Genomic DNA, 23,153 nt, shown 5'->3' on the forward strand with positions numbered 1-23,153 from the left:
TGCGACTGGGATCCACCCAGCACGCCCACCAGGGGCGATGCTCTGCCCACCAGGGGGCGATGCTCTGCCCATCCTGGGCGTCGCCATGTTGCGACCAGAGCCACTCTAGCGCCTGGGGCAGAGGCCACAGAGCCATCCCCAGCGCCCGGGCCATCTTTGCTCCAATGGAGCCTTGGCTGCGGGAGGGGAAGAGAGAGACAGAGAGGAAAGCGCGGCGGAGGGGTGGAGAAGCAGATGGGCGCTTCTCCTGTGTGCCCTGGCCGGGAATTGAACCCGGGTCCTCCGCACGCTAGGCCGACGCTCTACCGCTGAGCCAACTGGCCAGGGCCCCTACATTGATTTTATGACCCACAGGTGGGGTCTGAATCCTCTGTTCTAGAAACCACTCTTGCCCGTACTCCTAGAAAGCCGTGGACATTGGTTATTAAGTGCTTAGTGCCTGCTGATTGGCAGGGGTCAACATGGTGCCATCCTTGGGAGCCCGGTGTCCTAAACCACACAGGGACATCTAAGGGGAAAGAAATAATTCAGAGCACTGAGGACCTGGTTACTCGGAACCCTGACCCCACTGCGAGGAATACAAGACCAGCTTTTGGGTCTCTTGTCCTGGTGATGGCTCCATGCTCCGGAGGGCCTTGGGGCTGGGTGGTCACGTTGAATGCCCTCTGGGAGGGTGGCACGCCGGAACATGTGGGTATCAGCTCAGGCAGGGCTGGGAAGGCAGGAGGGAGCAAGTGGATCCTTTTAAAGAAAGGAGTAGATCCAACTTTGGGAGAGCTGCTTTGCCTCTGGGAGCAGTGCAGGGTGTGTGTGTGTGTTTGTGTGTGTGTGTGTGTGTGTGTCTGTGTGTGCTGCCAGTCCTGTTCACACCCGTGAGGCTTCCCACCAACCCGCCCACTCTGGGCAGGCGCGGCCCCTTGCTGCTTGGAAGGCCTTTCCTTGGGGGGTGGAGACAGGAGCTCTGACTGTCTTTCATACTCACTTTTATACACCTGTCATGGCGACAATGCTTGACAATGGCATTTGTGGCATGAGTTTTCAAAAGTGTCCTGCTGGCATTGGACCCCTCTCTGTGTTTGTGAAGTGGCTATTTTGTATTATTAACACAGTTATTTGATAAACGTTTGTATGGAGAATAATCCCGCCAGTAAATGTTACTGTCTCCGGCGGAGTAGAAAGAACTTCAAGAAATAAAAAATTCAAGATGCCTCACTCTTGCTCCATTGTCTTTTCTTTTCTTTCTTTCTTTTTTTAAATTGATTTTCAGAGAGAGGAGAGAAGAGGGGGTGGGGTAACAGGAAGCATCAACTTGCTTCTCGTATGTGCCTTGATCGGGCAAGCCCAGGGTTTCGAACCGGCAACCTCAGCATTCCAGTTGGATGCTTTATCCACTGTGCCACCACAGGTCAGGCTCGCCCAGTTATCTCTATAAAAACAACAGTCTTCAGTTATTTTTCAGAAAAGCATTCTCTGTCCATTGTAGAGAACCTGGACTCTGTAGGAAAGCACAGGTTAAGTGAAGAACGCTGGGATAACTGTCTCTTGCCCATATAACACATTCGTCTAAAACAAAGTGCCATCCAACAGCTATCATCACCAGCCTCTCTCATGGCTTCTGCCAGTCAGGACTTCAAGAGTCTGGGTCTCCGCTGGAGGAAGTGGAGGCTTGTCCACTCTCGTGTCTGGTGGCTGATGCTGGCAGCTGGCTAGGAGGACCCGTGCTGGGGAAGCTGGCCAAACACCTTGTTTTGAAATGTAGTTTTTATTGCCCCACAGGTTAGGGCGAGGCCAACAGAGTAGGAGATGACCCCCACTGAAAAGATGGTTTGTGACTTACACTTCCCAAGAGAAGGGGAACAGGCCGCCACGCAGGGCCACTCGGGGAAGCACCAGGGTCCATCAGGAGGCAGAGAAAGCCAGAGGAAGAGGCGTGGACAAGAGCCTTTACTGTGGTCTCAGTGGGGAGGAGCCAGGTGGGGCAAGGTGAGCGGACTTAGGAACTGGCTGGCTTGGATAACGTCCAGGTCTCTGAGGGACGGGGGTAGTTCCTAGTTCTGTGGTCCTTGGTCCTGGGGAGGTGAGGGCAGGGCGATAGTGACCTGGAGTCTAAGAGCCCGATAGAGGACGTGAGGAGGAATGGTCTTCAGATTGGTTTGCTTGCATAGGAAAGATGAGCTCACAGGTGAATTGTTTATAACCTCTAGGGCAGGGGTAGTCAACCTTTTTTTTTCTATATATATTTTTTTCCTGAAGCTGGAAACGGAGGCATTCAGACAGACTCCTGCATGCGCCCGACCGGGATCCACCCAGCACGCCCACCAGGGGGTGATGCTCTGCTCATCCGGGGTGTCGCTCTGTTGGGACCAGAGCCAGTCTAGCGCCTGAGGCAGAGGCCATGGAGCCATTCCCAGCGCCCGGGCCATCCTTGCTCCAATGGAGCCTTGGCTGCGGGAGGGGAAGAGAGAGACAGAGAGGAGGGAGAGGGGGAGGGGTGGAGAAGCAGATGGGCACTTCTCTTGTGTGCCCTGGCCCGGAATCGAACCCGGGACTCCTGCACGCCGGGCTGACGCTCTACCACTGAGCCAACCGGCCAGGGCCAGTAGTCAACCTTTTTATACCTACCGCCCACTTTTGTATCTCTGTTAGTAGTAAAATTTTCTAACCGCCCACCAGTTCCACAGTCATGGTGATTGATAAAGTAGGGAAGTCACTTTACTTTATAAAATTTATAAAGCAGAGTTACAGCAAGTTGAAGTAAATAATAATAATTACTTACCAAATACTTTATGTCGGATTTTCACTAAGTTTGGCAGAATAAATCTTTATAAAACAACTTACTCTAGTTCAATCTATCTTTTTATTTATACTTTGGTTGCTCCGCTACCACCTACCGTGAAAGCTGGAACGCCCACTAGTGGGCAGTAGGGACCGGGTTGACCACCACTGCTCTAGGAATTGGCTGACCCTGGGAGGGGCAGTTCTCCCCATGCTCAGTAAGGCCTCCAATGACAAAACATTAGAAGAAAAGACATGCTTAACACACACCCACAACTGACTTCCCCGTGAGGTCTGGGCTTCCTTACACCATGGCGGCTGGGTGCCAAGAGAAGTTAGCCTGGCAGGAGATGTAGAAGTTATGTTTTGTGACTTCTGCTATATTCTGATTTTTTAGCTGTGTTAAACACAGCTAAAAAATGTCTTCCCTGCCTGACTGAATGGTGGCGCAGTGGATAGAGCATCGACTGGGACGCGTAGGACCCAGGTTCGAAACTCCGAGCTCGCCAGCTTGAGCACTGGCTCATCTGGTTTGAGCAAGGCTCACCAGCTTGAGCCCAAGGTCACTGGCTTGAGCAAGGGGTCACTCGGTCTGCTGTAGCCCCCCCAGTCAAGGCACATATGAGAAAGCAATCAATGAACAACAAAGGTGCTGCAAGGAAGAATTGATGCTTCTCATCTCTTTCCTGATGCTTCTCATCTCTCTCCCTTCCTGTCTATCCCTATCTGTTTCTCTCTCTGTCTCTGTCACCAAAGGAAAAAAAAAAAGGTCTTCCCAAGGTCAAGGGAGGAGATGTGGATCAGAGAGAGGAGGGTCTCAGTGGCCACGGGACAAATACAGTGGATAGGACATGGATTGAGGTGGACATCTTTGGAAATTGTCATCTGCCACAAAATCCATCGCCAAGAAATAACCAGTTAACATTTGCTACCAGCATGCCTTTCGGTTGTGACGTTTTTTACAGAAGAGATCTGTTATGAATGAAACATAGTTGGTTTCAGACAAGTCCTTCAGCCGCTCTCGGCTCAAGTTATGGTAGAGGCTCTCTCACATTTTTTTTTTCCCTTGTGAACCGGAAAGAAGGTCTCTGGCTGGACCAAGCTAACTTTGACCCCAGGTTTGAAAAGTGGTCACTAATTCCCCCATTCTCAGTTAAAAAAATAAAGTCAATAGATCATGTTTTCTCAGTCTGGTTTTTCCTATACACACACCATACCCCAAGTGGTTACCTTCTAACAAATGCTTCCAAGATGACAAGTAAACAAATAACAAAGTAGGATTCATGGAAATGTTAGACTTAGCCAAGCACATTTGTTTCTTCCATAATGTGTTGTGATTTTTATGTTGCGACCATCCAGCATGATTGTATTTTTGGCTAATGAAGTTGATCCTTACTCCTCTGTGGGTCAAGATACAACTTTTCAACATGGTCTCCAGTCCCATGAGACCCGACTCTTTGGAGGCTTTATGCATAAATACTCTAATGACCACTGTGGCAGATGCTTTGTTGTCTCACCCAGCTTAAAATTTTTGACAGTTAAGTGAACGTAGTTCAAGTTTTCTTTAGGACGGGTCACACACGCACAAGAATGACGTCACTTGATACGACCTATATTCACGGTGTCGAAACCTTTGTTGGTTGGTTTGTTTGAACTGAACACGGCCCCACCATGCCGGCTTCCTTCCCTACCTACATGTGAATGACTTTAAAGCGATATTTTCCCCAGTTAAATGTCTCTTATCCGAGCTCCGGATTCCTAGAGCGCATTGCCTACTGGCTGTCTACAGCAAGGCAGGCACCTAATCTTCACACTGCCTCATATGAAATGTCATCCCTCTGTTTTCCTGCTGGGCTTCCTCTGGTACCCCACACAATGACCAGTGCCCGGAGGTACTAACTTGAAAGTTGCTCAGTATATGATGTGGGAAGAAAAATAATGATTGCTTCCTCAGAGAAGAAGAAGAAGAAATAAAAGCCATTCCAATTGGACAGGAGGAAATAACAACTGTCATTGTTCGCTGATGACATGATAATTGTACGTAGAAAACCCTAAAGACTCGACCGAAAAACTACTAGAGCTAATAAAAGAATTTGGCAAAGGAGCAAGATACAAAATGAATACTCAGAAATCAGTGGCATTTTTATACACCAATAATGAACTATCAGAAAGGGAAATTAAGGAAACAATCCCACATACTATTGCAACAACAACAAAAAAGGGTTGGGCTGACTTTAGCTTAGCAGTTCCTTTGAGTCAAGTTCGCTTGTTAAAGAATAAGGTACGTCAGAATAAACTGGACCAAGGAGGTAAAAGGTCTGTACCCAGAAAATTATAGGACATTGAAGAAAGAAACTGACAAAGATACAATTAAGTGGAAGCACATACCCTGTTAATGGATCGGGAGAATTAACATTATTAAAATGCCCGCAGTACCCAAAGCAGTCTAATCTATGGATGTAACACAGTTCCTATTAAAATACCAATGGCATATGTCACAGATGTAGAACAAATATTCCAAAGAGTTATATGGAACCAAAAGCGACCCTGAATAGCCTCAGCAGTCTTGAGAAAGAAGAACAGCGTTGTAGGCATCACACGACCTACAAAGACTGCTGTAAGGCCATTTTAATTAAAGCAGCCTGGTGTGGCACAAGAACAGAACAGAGAGCCCAGAAATAAACCCACGACACTATGGTCAACTAATATTTGACAAAGGAGGCAAGAGCATACAGTGGAGTAAAGACAGTCTCTTCAGTAAATGAATGAATGATGTTGGGAAAATTGGACAGATACAGGCAAAAACAAAACGAAACAAAAAACCAAACCCAGACCCCTAATTTATACCATACACAAGAACAAACTCAAAATGGTTTAAAGACTTAAATGTAAGTCATGAAACCATAAAATTCCTAGAAGAAAACTCAGGCAATATGATCTCAGACATCTCTCCTAGCAATATTTTTGCCAATATATTTCCTTGGGCAAAGGAAACCAGGGAAAAAATAAATAAATGGGACCACGCCAAACTATTAATAAAAAGCTTTTGCATAGCAAAAGAAACCATCAACAAAATGAAAACACAACCCACTGAATGGGAGAACATATTCTTCAATACATCCGATAAGGGGTTAATATCCAAAATTTATAAAGAACTTATAAAATTCAACACAAGGAAGACAAACAATCCAATAAAAAAATGGGCCAAGGACCTGAACAGACACTCCTCCAAAGAGGACATACAGATGGTCAATAGACATATAAAAAAATTCTCAGCATCACTAATCTTAAGAGAGATGCAAATTAAAACCACAATGAGATATCACCTCACACCTGCCAGAGTAGCTCTCATCAATAAATCAACAAACGAGTGCTGGTGAGGGTGTGGAGAAAAGGAACCCTTGTGCACTGTCGGGAATGTAGATTGTTGTAGCCACTGTGGAAAAGAGTATGGAGTTACCTCAGCAAATTAAAAATGATCTGCCCTTTGACCCAGGGATCTCACTATTGGGAATACACCCTAAGAATCCCAAACACGAATTCAAAAGACTACCTATACCCCTGTGTTCATTGCAAGGTTATTTACAATAGCCAAGATCTGGAAACAGTCCAAGTGGCCATCAGTCGATGAGTGAATAAAAAAAGCAGTGGGCCCTGGCCGGTTGGCTCAGCGGTAGAGCGTCGGCCTAGTGTGCGGAGGACCCGGGTTCGATTCCGGCCAGGGCACACAGGAGAAGCGCCCATTTGCTTCTCCACCCCTCCGCTGCGCTTTCCTCTCTGTCTCTCTCCTCCCCTCCCGCAGCCGAGGCTCCATTGGAGCAAAGATGGCCCGGGCTCTGGGGATGGCTCTGTGGCCTCTGCCTCAGGCGCTAGAGTGGCTCTGGTCGCAACATGGCGACGCCCAGGATGGGCAGAGCATCGCCCCCTGGTGGGCAGAGCGTCGCCCCTGGTGGGCGTGCCGGGTGGATCCCGGTCGGGCGCATGCGGGAGTCTGTCTGACTGTCTCTCCCTGTTTCCAGCTTCAGAAAAATGAAAAAAAAAAAAAAAAAAAAAAAAAAAAAAAGCAGTGGTACAGGCCCTGGCCGGTTGGCTCAGCGGTAGAGCGTCGGCCTAGTGTGTGGAGGACCTGGGTTCGATTCCCGGCCAGGGCACACAGGAGAAGCGTCCATTTGCTTCTCCACCCCTCCGCCGCGCTTTCCTCTCTGTCTCTCTCTTCCCCTCCCGCAGCCAAGGCTCCATTGGAGCAAAGATGGCCCGGGCGCTGGGCATGGCTCTGTGGCCTCTGCCTCAGGCGCTAGAGTGGCTCTGGTCGCAATATGGCGACGCCCAGGATGGGCAGAGCATCGCCCCCTGGTGGGCAGAGCGTAGCCCCTGGTGGGCGTGCCGGGTGGATCCCGGTCAGGCACATGCGGGAGTCTGTCTGACTGTCTCTCCCTGTTTCCAGCTTCAGAAAAATGAAAAAAAAAAAAAATGAAAAAAAAAAAAGCAGTGGTACATATATACACAGTAGAATACTAGGCAGCCATAGAAAAGAAGGAAACCTTATTTTTTTTGCGACGGCATGGATATAGACCTGGAGATGATTATGCCAGGTGATATGAGCCAGTCAGAGAAAGACGAGTACCATATGATTTCACTTATATGTGGGGTCTAGTGAACAGCATCAAGTGATGAACAAAATAGAAACAGAGACATGGGCACATAGAACAGACGGACAGTGGTCCGAGGGGAGGGGAAGGGGGGCCTGGATGAAAGAAGGTGAAGGAATTAGCCCCCCCAAAATATATATATAACACGTAGACACAGACAACAGGGTGGTGACAGCCAGAGGGAAAGGGCGCTGGGGACGGGTGGAGGTGGGCAAAGAGGGAGGGGAATGTGGCGGACAGAGCTTTGCTCGGATGAGGTGCACAGATGGTGTTTTACTTATAAGCTGTGCGCTTGAAACCTGTGTGGTTTTGCAAACCAATGTCATCCCAATACATTCAATTAATAATAGAAAAAAACTAAAATTAAATTAAAAAAAAAAAGATTGCTGGTTTTGGCTGACCAGTCCACAGGGACTGACCAAACCCAGAGCACTGCTATTTATAGGTTTTGGGGCTGAGTTCTTCCAGAATGGAATCCGGGATGAAATCACTTGTTTTGCCAACCCCCTCCAGTGATAGGGGCCGTAACAGTCTCTGAAAGAAAGCTGGGATTTACAGCTGTGCCGGTGCCTGCTGGGCCCTACCCTTCCTTTTTCTGGTCTTCCCTCCCAACCCCCCCCCCCCCTCCTCTGCCCCTGGACCCTCCATCCCTGGGAACCTGCCCTCTGACCTTAACCAGATGTTTTTCCTTTGGGCTCGTTTGGTCCTTTCCGTGAAAAAAGTCCCCGGACTCTGCCGCCCTCTGTTGGCCATACAGGGAACTTTAAAGACTTCATTTTCGTTCAGTGAATTTCCAAAGATATTTCACCCTTTAAGTTCAAAAACTCGTTCTGCTCACCTGCCCCAGGGCCCAGGGCTGGATCCAGAGTTGAATAAAAGCCAGTTCTCACCCTTGGGAAGCACCTCGTTGAGGCAGAAGGTGAGAGGTGAGACGGCGGAAATCTATTCAAACCTTTGTTGACTCATTTAACAAAAATATTTACTGAGCACCTACTCGGTGCCAAGTATAGCAATGAAAAAGACGGATGAGTCGCCTGCCATTATGGGACACATCACCGTGGTGCATGTTGAATACACAAATAGTAACAAAGTCCTATGATTAAGTAAAAGAGGCAATGAGCTAGAGAATGACCGCAGGGTGATTGATGGTCAGGAAACAGTCGTGGCGCTGAGTTTTAACAAGAGGACGGTGCCAGTATGCAGACATGACAACAAGAAGAGCATTTTCGGGAGAGCAGGCAGCCAGGGGAAATCTTCCAGAGGAGGCTATGAGCTTAGTGTTTGAAGACAGAAGTCTGGGGGCTGGAGCTCCATGGCAGAAGCAGAGAGCAGTTGGAGCGGTCGACAGACAGGGACTACTTGGGGTGGGGTTGTGCCAGCCCTACTTTAGTCTAAGTGCAATTATAGAGGATTACAGGTGAGGTGTGACAACATCCAGTTTGTATTTAAGGAATGTAGTTTGATACAATGTGGACTCGGTCCAGTACAACAATAAAAGGAAAAAGGCTGTGGCAGCCGGGAGGGGGGGGGCATGGAACCCCATCGAGTTGGGGAGACCTTTTCCCGAACATGGCATGTTAGTTATCTGTTGTTGCACAACAAACTGCCCCCAAAGAGAGTGGCACAGTGACATAGGTCAGTAATGAACAAATTGTCCTTCCATGAAGTTTTGGAGGGTTGGGAATTTGGGGGCAGCTTTGCTGGATGGTTCTGGCACAGGGTCCTTCACTAGATGCATTCAGGATGGCGGTCAGGGCTGCATTCATCTGACATCTCCTGGAGCCGGAGGACCTGTATTCGAGATGGCTCGCTCACGCGGAGAGTGAGTTGGTGCTGCTGTTTGCAGGAGATCTGAGTTTCTCTCTAGGGCAGGGGTTTTCCCCCAAAGCGAGTGATCCGAGAGAGAGAGCAAGGCTCAGCAGCTATATCTTTTATATATAGTTTAGCTCCAGAAGTCACCCTGCCATTTTATCAACATCTTATTGGGTTACATAGGTCAGCCCTAGTTAACAAGGCAAGGGACCCCACAGGGGCATGGAAACCAGAAGGTATGAATCATGGGGACCATCTTGGAGGTTGGCTTACCATATAACACCTCATCTGAGTTGTAATGACTAGAAATTGGCCAGGTGATGAAGTTGTTGCAGTGGACTGAACTATGCCCCCCCCCCCCCCGTAAAATTCCTATGTTGAAGTCTTAAGCTCTCAATACCTCAGAATGTGACTGTATTTGGAGATGCAGTATTTTAAAGAGAGGATTAAGTTCAATGGAGGTCAGGAGAATAATAGGTCCTAATCCAATAGATAGGATGCAGACACACATAGAGGAACAACCCCGGGGGGGGGGGGAAGATAGTCATCTACACGCCAAGGAGAGAAGCCTCAGGAGAAACCAACCCTGCTGGCACCTTGGTATTGAACTTCTAGACTCCAGGACAATGAAACAATCAAGTTGCTGTTTAAGACACACCCCCCCCCCCAGTCTGTGGTATGTTGCTATGGCAAGCATTGCTGACTAATACAGTTGGGAAAGGCATTTCCAGGTTGAGGATATGACTTGAGCAAAGAGGTAGAGGTGTGAAACACTGGTTGCCTTCCTGGGTCCTAAGCGGAGTGGGGGACACACACACACACACAAATGTTTACTGTAAAGGGCCAGAAAGTAAATATTTTAAGCTGTTTGGCCTGTCAAGTCTGTTGCATGAAAACATTTATAGACCACATGTAGACAAACGGACATAGCTGTGCTCCAATAAAACTTGATAAAAACAGTGGCTCAGGTTTGGCCCGTCGGGGCCATAGTTTGCCAACCTCTGCCAAAGAGGGGGTATGAGGCAGGGAAGGGCGGATGCGCTTGGACCATGGTGAGAAACAGCTTACACGGAAAACCCAGGCCTGAACCCAGGCTCTCCTTCCAGCTCTCATATCTGTTTCTTCAGGGTCTGGGTGAGGGAAGTTGTGTAGGTGATGGGGAGCCCTGTAAAGGTTTCTGTGTGCATGTGGGCAGTCCTATGCAGGGAACTATTTAATCACACAGTCCCAACTCTTGGATTTATCTCTAGCTGTCTGACCTCTCTGAGCCTGTTTTCTCATCTGTTAAGTTGGAGTAACAACCAGGGTTCTGTCCCACAAGGGTTGATGCGAGCTGTAAATGAGATGACCTATCTAGGGAAAGCCCCTAGTGTAGGGCCTGGCATACAGTAGGTGATCAATAAATGCCTGTTCCCTCTTCCCACTTTCCCTTGGCAAATATGGGGTTCATTTTGCAACAGCTGCCAACTCAAAAGTTCACTCCCAGGGTCAGAATTCTGCATCTTTATATCCGAGGCTACATGATGCTCCCAGCTCTAGACTGAACCTCGTGGTACAAAGGGACCTGTCTGCGAGAAGCCGTTCTCCAAGGTGAAACCCCAGCCATAGGGCTGGTGCCAAAGTGAGCTCTGAGGACACGAGTTTCTTTTAAAACACGGTTACCCAAGGAGGGTGGTTGGGCCAGATCCCCGGAGCTGACCTGGCCCGGTTTTGCATCGTTGTAAGCAGAAGAGTGCCATGATCTGATTTGTCATTTAACACTCTGGCTGCTGGGTGGGAGACAGATTGCAGGGGAGACAGAACCAGCCACTCTCATCCCCTCTTTCATGTCTTAGATGTGGGCCGCCTGCTTCTGGTAAACGCTTGCTTTAAGCCTGTTCTCTTCTTTACTTGGCCCCGTCCACTGCAGGACTAATAGGTGGGACAAAACACAGACCACTTGTTCCCCAGAGCCTGACGTTAGCACTGGACACCCAAGATTAGTTGGGACTCCGCCCCTCCTGCCACGGTCCAGTCCCTTCCATGATAGAAGAGGGAGCATGGCACAGCCCCGCCCCTCTGGCACTAGCCCCGCCCCTGTTCAAGAGGCCCGCCCATGACTTTAGGCCACGCCCCCAGACCTAATTGGCTGTTCAGTGGCGCCAGTGCCCAGACCAACTCCTCACCAGCTCCGCCCTTCCCCTTAAGCCCCGCCCCCTCGAGGGCTTGGCCCCGTCCATTGGGTGGCCTGCAGGAGGAGCCGTCACCCTGACCTCCTCTTCTAGTTCCTGGCCCTGCCTCCAATAGGCCCCGCCCGCCGAAGCCCTGCCCCCTCGAGGCCCCGCCCCATCCGTTGAGCGGCCGGCAGGAGGCGCCTCGAGCTGGTCACCTCACGGGCTCAGGCTAACGGCGGGTGTGGGAGCCACGCGGGAACGCGGAGGCGGCGGCGGGCTGGGCTGGAGGTGAGTGCGGGGTGCGCGAGGAGAGGCAGCGGCCGCGGGGCTGCTGCACCGCGGTCTGGGCTCTGGGGCGCAAAAGGCTGAGCCGGGAGGCTGCGGGACTCGGCCAGTGGGGCCCTCACCGGGCATCTCTCCCTGGCGGGCCACCTAGGCTAGGCTTGTCCTATTGCCATGGAAACCAGCCGGCTCTTGGGGCCTAGTATGGCCTTGGGGGGTCGAGACCTGAAGTCTGGCTTACACGGGTGAGGGTGGCCCCCAGCCTTTGGATTCTAGGGGGGTCGGCTGTGGCCATTGCCCCCTGCGACCTCTGGACCTTGGCCCCTCCAACCTAGAGGCTCTCGGGGGGGGGGCCTTAAGTCTCTCTGATGGTCCCCTTGGAGGAGGGTCTGGAAGCGCGGGCGCCGCGGGGAAGCCGGGCACGGGGTCCACACCCTCCATGACCCCCATACCCACCCGCAGCCCGTCCTGGTTTTCCTGTTCGCACAGCAGCGCGCCCCCCCCCCCCCCACTCGTGTGCCCACTGCAAGCACCGTCTCCCAGCTGTTTCTGTACCATTTCCAGCCCTTCGACAAATACTGCATCTAAGAAAACAGATGCTGAGCTGGAGCTCCAGGGGGGCCCCCCGCGGAAGGAACCAGCTTACTGCCCATCGGGGAGCCGGCTGGTGCCCCCCCCACCCCCCACCTCCACCCCACCCCACCCCCCGGAGCTGCAGACCCGCTGGCTCGGGCCCCAGCGCCCGTCAAGTGTTTGGTTAATCTGAATTGCCGAAAAGAATTTTCCTCCAAGTCCCAGGTGATCACAGGTGTCTCCAGTTAGCGCGGGCTACCTCTCTCCTGCATTCCAGGGAGGAGCACAGCCCTTCGTCCCATTGGCGGAAAAAACAAACAAAAAAACACATCAACCCCCCCTCTCAAGAGGCTTGAGCATGTCAGAATTAAATCTGATTAAATTATTTTGTATTGGAAAGCATCGCTCTGGCTGGAGCTGTCAGGATAGGATTTATGGACGGTGGGGATAAAAGCAGAGCCTGCAAGCCCACCCGCTTCCTTTCCTGCCCTGGTGGAAACGCTAATGGATTCCACATTGCGGTGCTGGACCGGCCGCGTCCTCCACCCATTTCGTCAGCCTCACACTGACCTCGCGCACTGCACCCGCTGGTGTGACTGGAGCTTGTTTTTTCATCAGAACTTGGGACTCTTCCCTGAGACCGAGAGAAAAACATTCTCTAAGAGAAGTAGCAGCCAGCGTCCTACACCCTCGGGCCCAGTGTTCCCCCCAAGTATTAGTGTGAAAGACGAGAGAACTGGTCAGAAAAGGGGAAAGGCAGGTGTCCCTCCCCAAACCAGATCCGGTATCTCGGGCGTGCCCGCTCCTGCACTCTTGTCCTAAAAACGAGTCCGTCCCATTTTGACAAACAGGCTATATACTCTGCATTCGGTGATTGTGAAGGTGGTGGCCAGTGGACAAGTGACCGTCTGTGGTTACTCTCTGAAAACGGCCACAGAGAGAATGACCACGAGGAAAATAAAGCTTCCTGATAAAAAAAGACCAGGGTCTGTGTTTACTGGAACCCCCGGGGCTTTGGAAGGAGTTCCTGAAGAGGGACGGATCACGGATCACGCAGGCCGCCACGTTTTCTGCCCTCTTTTCCTCAATACGGCTAACTTGGCCTCAGAATCAGTGCTAGGGAGGGCCCAAAATGAGGGAGGGGTGTTCGCTTCCAAGGCCCTGGAGAGGGAACTAGCAGTCGTATCTGTAATCTTTATTTTTTATTGAGGCAGAATTGTATTAGCTTTAGCATGATCTTTTTTATTTTTTTATTTATTCATTTTAGAGAGGAGAGGAAGAGAGAGAAAGGAAAGAGAGAGAGAGAGAGAGAGAGAGAAGTGGGGGGAGGAGCTGGAAGCATCAACTCCCATATGTGCCTTGACCAGGCAAGCCCAGGGTTTCGAACCGGCGACCTCAGCATTTCCAGGTTGACGCTTTTATCCACTGCGCCACCACAGGTCAGGCTTGTATTAGCTTTAGATGTACAGACTCTAGATCCACTGTGGTGCAAAATCACAATTCACCTTTCCATTGTATCCGAGGCTTTGTAAACGTCTGTTTACTTCATAGCTTTTCTGTGACATGGGCTTTTTGGGTTTAGACACGGTATCTGCAGTTTGGGGCATCGGATTTAAGTTTTTATTCAGACACCATCTGGAAAGGCAGAAGCTTCTGAGCCACAAGCTGCTGCCACTTTGGGTTTGGGTTGGGACCCTGGGGCTCTGCTTGGAGGCGGCGGCCAGGTAAGGGGCGGGTCTGTGGAGGGCTCAGGTGCTCTGAGCGAGGGGTGTCTGGGAGGCAGGTGCTGGCAGCTTCGGAGGCAGGCCTGCGCCTTTCAGGAGGCGGCCCTGGAGGTGCTGGTGCGCTGTGCGAAGCCGTGCACTTGGATGCGTGCTCTCTGAGATGCTTTGCTGTAATCAAATCGAAGCCTTTGACAGGCCCATGTGGGGAGGCCGTTGCCAGCTCTGGCCTCTCTAGGATTTGATGAAGGGACTTGTCACATTCCTCAGGGGAGGAGAAATGAAGCCTCTGACATACTTATTCCTTTACAGCCTCACTCACTCGAGGCCACAGAGACCTCGTGTGCTGGTTCTGCTCAGGACACTTGACTGCTTTCAGCAAGGTCAAGTCTTCAGGAAGCCGGCTCACAAGAAAAGCTTTGCTGTGGCCAAGCGTGAGGCAGAGGCTGTTGAACAGGGGGGCATCTTCACCCCAAGCCCTCAAAGCCTTGTCCAGTGCCTGTGGAGCTACGAGGGAGTCGGGACTGAGGGTGTTGACTTTAGCCGAGTTTAGTCTTGACACCTGTCACAGTGGAAGGTGCCCAGTGCTGCCAGGTCCTCACTGGGACCTGGACACTGTTTCTAGAGGCTTCCAGAAAACGGGCTTTTCTTATTTGGTCTGTCTGCTCTTGTGTCTGGTGAGGACATGGAAGTGGGTACCCCGGTCCCGCGGTGTGTGTGGTTTTCAGTCCTCCGACTCGGGGCTGAGCTTGCGTGTTAATGCAGCAGACAGCTGTCTCTGCCACACCTCTGCTCCAGCACAGATCCAGGGGAGCCTGGTAAACTGTCACTTTAGAATCGAGGCCCTTGGAGCACTAAGTACACTAGAATGATGACTATGACACCCAGAGTATCCAGGAGCTGTTTCCTAGTTTCCCGGCCAGGACAGCATCTGTGGCCTGGACAGGGCCCGAAGACCAGTCTGGACGGGGTGGGTGGAATGCACACATTCCAGTCATGCCTCCCCTGCTTCTGGAAGAGCCCTTTTGTGTCCATTGTGGTCGGTGGACATTCTGGTGCTGTCACCCCAGGGACGTGACTTCTTTAAACCAGGACCAGTCATGGCCCGCTTTCCGATGAGTCTTCTGCTCCAGGCTGTGGTGTAGGAGATGCTGGGTTTAGGGAGACCAGGCATCTGTACTCTCCGTTGTTTACGACTTCTCTTTGGGTGTGATGTAGTAGGTGCTGGGCTGCTAGGGGGAGATGGGGCTGTCCTGCCAGGATCCCACCCTGCGAGTACAGCCCACGGCCACGGCCACGGCCATGGCCACCGCTGCTGCCTGGCTGTCCAATGAGGTGTGTGTGAGCCCAGCACTTTCCAGCCGTCAGAATCGTACAGTAGGGTGTGTCTTCCTTTTGGTGACATCATCATGCCTCCTCATAGTGGCTTTCCTTGAAGGGCAGGCACTGAGCCCATTCACACCTGCCCTGTCCCCTGCACTGTCCCCTGTGGTGCCCCCACCACGGCGGGGACTCAGCTGAGGGTGGTATGTTTGCTGCTGTGTTGGTACCAACCTGATGGCCTCTTCTGTGAAGTCTGTTACAGTTCACATGAGCCTCATCTGCTTTCGGTGCTTCTGATGGTCAGTGCTTGTGTCTCCTCCCAGGACACGGCCACTTCTCTGCCTCCGGCTGAGCCCACAGTCTTTGCCCATGAAGACTGGCCCACCATGTTCTATGGGACCCACTTCATCATGTCTCCACCCACCAAGAGCAAGCTGAAGAGGCAGAGCCAGCTGTTGTCCAGTGTGCTGTCCCGGACGCTGAGCTACAAGTACCGTGACCTGGACACCACCTTTGCCAGCCTGGGTGCCAGCGATGACCCCGCAGAGCTCTCTACCCAGCTCTCAGCCCCTGGGGTCCTGAAAGTGTTTGGGGACAGCGTCTGCACGGGCACCCATTACAAGAGCGTCCTGGCCACCGGCACATCCAGCGCCCAGGAGCTGGTGAAAGAGGCCCTGGAGCGCTATGCCCTGAGCCCCGAGCGCGCCAGCCAGTACGTGCTGTGTGATGTGGTGGGCCAGGCGGGTGACTGCGGGCGCCAGTGGCAGGCTGAATGTTTTCGGGTGTTTGGGGACAATGAGAAGCCCCTCCTGATCCAGGAATTATGGAAACCCCGAGAAGGCTTGTCCCGGCGGTTTGAGCTGAGGAAGAGGTCAGACGTGGAGGAGCTGACGGCCAAGGACGTGGACACCGTGACAGCAGGTGGGTGGCTCCAGAGGAGACCCGGGAATGGCCGGAGCTGGTCAGGGGAGGGCCGGGGGCAGCAGAGTCGTGTTTGCTCTGACGAGGGCGGTCAGGACCTCTGTCGCGTGTTTGAGGACTTCCTCTTAAACTCACTACTTTCACGGTGGCCATCTGGAGACGACAGCGGTCTGCACTGCAAGGCGCCTGCTGGTGTGCTCGGTGGCTCCGGTGCAGTCAGAGGTAGTTATTGTAGGCAGCCTCTTCCTTCTATGTCGGGATTGGTGTCCCCATCCCTGGCAGTCCTGTCATTAGGTGCAGAGACACCATGTCAGTGCAGGTGCATTACAGAAAGTCCCATCCATGCCTAAGGCCCTGGTGACTCTTAGGGGTGTTTCTCCAGGGCTGCGGGTTGCATTTGGTTTGTGCAGGTCTTGGGGGCCAGGCAGTGGGGCTGTGCTGGAGGGAGGCCCTGCTTTAAAGCAGGTGGTCATTGTCCATCTGAAGTCCTCAGGTAGCCATGGCAGCTCTGAGCCCTGCCCTGGGGCAGGAGTGGCCTGAGGTCTCTGCTCTGTGTCCGGCTGTTATTCAGTTGGTGAAAAGAATTGATTGTCTTAATAGGTAAGTGAAACAAAAGCAACTCTTTCAAATATTAAAAGACTCTTAAGTGTATCTCAGATCATATTTGACATTTTCTAGTGTCCTGTACAAAAGGGTGGCTTTACATTAGCAAGTGGACTTGTCCTATGTGGCCCAGAGTGGAAGGACGTTAAATGGCTTTAGAATTGACACTCAATTTTGTGATACTCTAGGGTGGAAAAGGGCCTTTTAGCCTCTGCAATGAGTTGTGCGTGTCCCCGAGCTGTGCCTGTCCCGGTGTGTCTACGTGGCCCAGAGTGGAAGGACGTTAAATGGCTTTAGTATTGACACTCAATTTTGTGACACTCCAGGATGGAAAAGGGCCTTTTAGCCTCTGCGATGAGTTGTGCGTGTCCCCGAGCTGTGCCTATCCCAGGGTGTTACGGATGCTCTTTCCTCTAGTTTGCTCCTGGGTGAACGTGGAGCCCCCCACCTTGCATCACTGGCGTGTGACGATGGTGCTGGGGGGGCGGGACTCCCGGGGCGGTCTCCTTCGGGCGTGGCTGGAGCCGCCATGTAACAGAGACGCCAGACCCCTGCTGCAGTGGCCCTCTGTTACTTTGGGCAGGTTGCTTTGCCTCTTTGGGCTTCGGTTTCCTGATGTGGAGAACAGGGTGCATGAAGTGATGTATGCAGAGCACTTAGCACAGCACTTTGCGTGGCGCTCAGGAAACCTCTCCTGTGTGGTGGTGTCATCACACTTCTTGCACGTGTGAGCAGGGCGCTCTGTGCCTTCCCGGCGGGGTGCCCAGGACTGAGTGGGGCGGGGTGCTGACAGGGAGCAGGATTTTATCACTGGTGGCGTCACGGTTCTGGCACACGGGTTAATAGAACCAGGCCAGCTGTAGGACATTTTTGTTTTTAAGTCTCTACAGACTAGACTCCCGCACCCCATGGGTCCAGGTGGCATAGGCTTGGTGTTTCATCCTCTTGTTCTAGAAGACGTTGTGAAGCCAGGCTGTGTCGTGTGGGTAAAGGGGCTGGTGTTCCACTCAAGGCCATTGTGCTGCCCTGTGTTTTCTCTCCTGCAAAGAGTACATGAGCTGGGCCTGACCAGGCGGTGGTGCAGTGGACAGAGCATCGGACTGGGATGTGGAGGACCCAGGTTCGAGACCCCGAGGTTGCCAGCTTGAGCGCGCTCATCTGGTTTGAGCAAAGCTCACCAGCTTGGACCCAAGGTCGCTGGCTTGAGCAAGGGGTTACTCAGTCTGCTGAAGGCCCACGGTCAAGGAACATGTGACAAAGCAATCAATGAACAACTAAGGAGCTGCAATGAAGAGTTGATGCTTCTCATCTCTCTTCCTTCCTGTCTCTGACTCTGTCTCACACACAATACCTAGGCCAGGGCCAGTCCGCCTGTCCTGAAGGTCATGGCCTGGGTAGCTGGGGAGGGCCTTGGAACACCTGCTCTGTGTCACACAGCTGACTCCTGGAAGGGGACCCTAGGGGCCAGGCACCCCCCCCAAGGGGTAGTGTGGGAAGTGGGACTTGGTCTTCTGCTCACTGACCCCTTTTAGACCTGTTCCTTTAACAGCAGCCGAGGCAAGAGAAGGCCAGTTGCTCACAGTCTATTCAACTTGATGATGGTTTTGCAAAACTCGTCAGATAAAGAGTCCATTGAGCCAGTCTGGTCTCACTGACACACTTCTCTGGCGGAAGCGGGTTGTGTTACCTGCCTGTCGCAGGCCTCCCAGACCCGAGGGAGGTGGCCTTCCTTGCTGGCCTTCCACCTGGGTGTGGTCTGGGGCAGTCTGTGCCTCCTGACCTCGCTGCCTCCCTCGCTGGTGACAGTAAAGATCGTGTGGTGATCAAGATGGTGTCCCAGGGCAGGCATGCTTGCTTCTGTCATTAGAAACATGGATGAGCCAGCTGGGGACGGCCTGGGGACAGACCCGCAAGGCTCGGAGCGCCACTCCACAGCTCAGCCAGAATCCGGAGACTTTGAGTTAGCGTTTTTGTTTGGTTATTTTGGTGATGCATGGATATGTGGACTCAGAAGTGTGTGTGCACACCCATAAAGTGTGGACACATGGCATACACACTCTGAACTGTTCCCTGTGCAGAGAACATGCTGCAGCTTCTGTGGAGTCACAGGTGGCTGCCATGCAGCCCTCGACCACACCTCTGAGATCTCCTCACCACCTCTCAGAGGCCGGCCCTGAGGGCGCTAAGCCACCACCCTCCCCCTTCCTGAGACCTGCTCTGTGGCAGACATGTGGCTCAGGGTGCCCCCTGCCGTCCTCACCAACAGTGGGATCCATGGAGAGACTCAAGGTCAAGAGGCAAGCGGTGAAGGGGGTGTCGATCCAGTGTGATGAGAAAAGGTCTGGGGCTCCTCCGTCCGCCCTGGAAGGGGCCTGCGTCCTGGCTCCTAACACCTGTGCTGTGCTCCCCAGTGAGCAGATAGTGGTGGGAAAGGGAAGGGACTACCTGTCTGTGTGTGTGCACACGAGTGCGTGTGCATTACCTGTCTGTGTGTGTGCACGAGTGCATGTGCATTACCTGACTGTGTGTGTGCGCACAAGTGCGTGTGCATCACCTGTGTGTGTGCATGAGTGGATGTGCATTACCTGTCTGTGTGTGTGCACAAGTGCGTGTGCATTACCTGTCTGTGTGTGCGCACACAAGTGCGTGTGCACTACCTGTCTGTGTGTGTACACGATTGCGTGTGCACTACCTGCCTGTGTGTGCACACGAGAGCGTGTGTATTACCTGTCTGTGTGCACACACGAGTGCGAGCGCATTACCTGCCTGTGTGTGTGCACATGAGTGCATGTGCATTACCTGCCTGTGTGCGCGCACGAGTGCATGTGCATTAATGCCGGCCTTCCCAGGCTTCAGGTTCCTGAACTCCGTCTCAGTGGTTTTCATTATTCCAGATACTGTCCCCACAGCAAGCAACTCACTGCTCGTTAGTGCGTGGGGCTCACGGGTTGTGCTGGCTTCTGTCCGCCGTGAGCGGGAGCCCATGGTGCACTTCCGAGGAGCAGATGGGTGTGGGCGCCGGGCGCTCCCCACAGCCTGTCTCCTGCGCACGGACAGGGATTCCCCAGCAGTCGAGAGTGTGAGAGTGGGTGTGCCGATGCTTCCGGGGCACTGGGAGCAGAAGCCAGCCTGTCCCTTCACCATTTGGGCGGTTGTAACGTACTCGGTGGGCCATTGTCACACACTCGGGCACTTTGGCATTTGTTTTGCATAAATGTTGCCTTTTCACAGCTGCCACTTCCTGATCTCCAGAACAAAATATTGTGTATCCATCTGGGAGAGAGGAGGCCGGGGTGGGCGGGGCTGCAGAGCGGCTCTCCCAGCATTTTCCTGGAGGCGGGTGTTCAGGACCCGTGCCACGCAGAGAGGGCTCTGGGGCCTGTCACTGGGATAAAGGTGATAAGCTCCTTGGGGAGGGATGCCGGCAGGCCATGTGGTTTCTGTCAGCGGCTTGGGAACGAACGGTGAGAGAAGGGTTTATTTGTGTTTCCAGGATAGAAGAGTGGATTTAGACTGCATTCTCAACCTCAGCTCCACTGACAAGTTTGGGCTGACAATTCTTTGCTGTGGGACCGTCTGGCCCTGTAGGACATTTAGCCACACTCCCTCCCAGCCCCATAGCGGGGCCTCCCCTCTACTTCTACCCTTAGAGGCTGGTTGCATCTCTACCAATTGTGGCAACCAATTTGTCCTGGATTGGGGACCATGGGTTTGGACCTAGCAGCCTGGACTCAGTTTGGATGAGCTCAGTTTCAGCCACATGTAGTGCCTCACCTTTGGGGCCAACATCCATGTGCCCCTGTGTGCACCAGGCCATGCTGCCCTCCTGCGGCGCTCTCAGGAGGCTGTGAAAGCCCAGTGTCTTGAGAAGGGTCATACGCGGCTCCTTTTGTGCTGGTGGATGCCTTTCTATGTGGCCTCCCTGGGCTTCAGAGGCGTCGTGTTGGCCAGTTCCTGGGAGGCAGGGCCTGCTTTGCTTTGGGTACCCTCTTTGAAGAAAGGTCAGCCTACGGTGTTTCAAGAGCCACTGCAATTTGAGGTTCACACAGTTGCAGGGACATCTCTGCACTAGCCACTGCAGGGCTGTGACTCACTGACTTTCAAATGTCTGTGTGGTGTCGGGCATACAGTCGGTGCTCATTAATTGCCTGAAGGACTGATGCAGAGTAGAAGAGGAAGATCCTATTGGCTTCCCTGGGCATCCAGGACTCCAAAGCTTGAATATTTCTTTTTAAGCAAGAAGGGGTAGGGAGAGAGGGAGGACGGGAGAGAGAGGAGAAGCACCTCTTAGTTGTTGATTGATTGCTTCTCATAAGTGCCTTGACCAGGGGGCTCAAGCCAGCAATTTTTGGGCTCAAGCCAGTGACCATGGGGTCACGCTCAAGCTGGATGAGCCTGCGCCCAAGTTGGTGATCTCGGGGTTTGAACCTAGGACTTCAGCATCCCAGGTCAATGCTCTATTCATGGCGCCACCGCCAGTCAGGCTGGAGTATGTTTTCTTTGTGAGGGAATCAGGGACAGGGGAAGGTGCTGTATGGATGCCATGGCTGTCCACTTGTGCAAGTTGTGGCTTCAGTGACCAGAAATGCACTGTTCTGGCCCCTGACAGTGCGACCTGCCAGCCTCCCTCTCTTCTGGGCTGGCGGTGCCAGGTGTGTCATCTCTGAGTACCCAACTTTTGGTGTGTGTTCTTCTACCTTGCCATCCCCAGATGGGCAGATGGGACCTGAACCCCTGCTGACATGAGGATGTTCAGGCTTCATCTGCTCACGGGGTGCCACGAATCTTGACCTCACCCGTCTCCCAACTTTGCTGTGGTCATTTACTTTTGACATTTTCGTCTTCACTATGCATTTGATTTTAAAAAAGATTTATTGATTTTTTAGAGAGGGAAAAGGGAGAGAGAAAGCGGGGGAGGAGTGGGAGGCAGCGGTTCGTAGCAGCTGCTTCTCTTATGTGCCTTGCCCAGGCAAGCCCGGAGTTTCAGACAAGTGATCTCAGTGTTGAAGGTCAATGCTTTAGCCACTGCGCCCCCACAGGTCAGGCATGGATCTGATTTTTAATAACTCCTACCTCAGGACGGGGGAGGCGATTTCGGTTCTTTTCTCCTTTTATTTAGGAGTAACTGCCTCCCGAGTACTGAGTAAGACTTCCTTTCAGCATATTTTCAATGATAGAATCATTGTGAAGAGTGTTTCTTTTATATAGTTAGGTAAAAAGCAAAACAATTCCCAACTTTTTTCAGCAGTCTAAAACTAGAAAAGTAATTGATCTTAACATTTTTGAGGATTTCAAATTCAATGAAGACAAAGTTAACTGGTTAGTTGCTCATAGCCAGTTTCATCCTTTGATTCACTGCTTAGATTTGTTAAAAAAAAAAATAGTAGACTTTAGTTTCGATTGACACCCAGTGTCAGAAGGGGGCTTAACAGCTTGTTCTTCCGAGGTGGGTGGCGCCCCCTGTGCCTGGCTGGGGCACTTCTGGCCACGGTATCTGATGAGCCTTCGAGGGCAATACTGAGTGCTTACCACAGAAAACATGTTGGGAGGTCATCGCTGGATGCATTTATTTTCTGGTCTTTGTAACCAAGAAACTTGTTTAATAGCAAGAAAGAGCTATAGAGCCTTGGACCTAAAGAGGTGGGAGTTGGAATTGTACCCCCCAAATATAGTTGGAACCCTTGAAGGGTAGCACATGGAATGAAAAGATGGAATAAGAATCTACCTGGTGAAAGGAGATGACAAAGACTTATCTTTCTTAACGTGGCTCCAGGTGGGGAAACTAAAGACTCTTCCTTAGAATTGAAAACCACTCTTCCTCTCACATGTGTCTGGGTTTAAAATTGCACTAATGTAGTCTGAATAATCTTTGGATAATAAATTATAGAGCACATAATTTGATAGTGTACAAGGACATCTGAATTAACAAAGCAAAGCCTCGTTGCAAGGACACACCCTTCACACAGGCATCCCAAGCCTTGCCAGAGATGAGCTCATAATCCAAAATTACAAGACACATGAAGTGGTGCTACTCCAAATGAGTCAGTAGGAAACAACAAGCTAGAGAATCAGATTCTCAAGAACATTATATAATATTGAGTCAATAAACGTGTTAAAAATATTTAAAGAAGAGGCTGAAAGAAAACAGGTAAGAATGAATGTCATCTAAAAGAAAGGGAAGATTTGGAAAAGAACAAGATAATCCTTCTAGTAATACAAATATAAGCATTTAAATGGATATTTCACTGATGGCTCCAACAGCAGACTAAATACCACTGAAGAGAGAGTTAGAGATCTGAGGGGCAGCTCTGCCATCACCCTGAACAACACATGGATTAAGA

The 23,153-nt window shown here is 51.7% G+C and overlaps 1 protein-coding gene across 3 annotated transcripts in view; it reads left to right on the top strand.

The window, feature by feature from the left end:
- The first annotated feature begins 11,585 nt into the window (after positions 1-11,585).
- Positions 11,586-23,153, top strand: part of RADIL (Rap associating with DIL domain) — a 52,742-nt gene continuing 41,174 nt past the window's right edge. For all 3 annotated transcript variants that reach the window (XM_066273480.1, XM_066273481.1, XM_066273482.1), the window contains exons 1-2: positions 11,586-11,677; positions 15,612-16,209. In XM_066273480.1, the coding sequence (XP_066129577.1) occupies positions 15,675-16,209 (535 nt within the window). In that variant the 5' untranslated portion in view covers positions 11,586-11,677; positions 15,612-15,674. The remainder of the gene's footprint in view (positions 11,678-15,611; positions 16,210-23,153) is intronic.

Source organism: Saccopteryx bilineata, chromosome 4 (genome assembly GCF_036850765.1).
Source record: "Saccopteryx bilineata isolate mSacBil1 chromosome 4, mSacBil1_pri_phased_curated, whole genome shotgun sequence".
Classification (NCBI taxonomy): Eukaryota; Metazoa; Chordata; class Mammalia; order Chiroptera; family Emballonuridae; genus Saccopteryx; species Saccopteryx bilineata.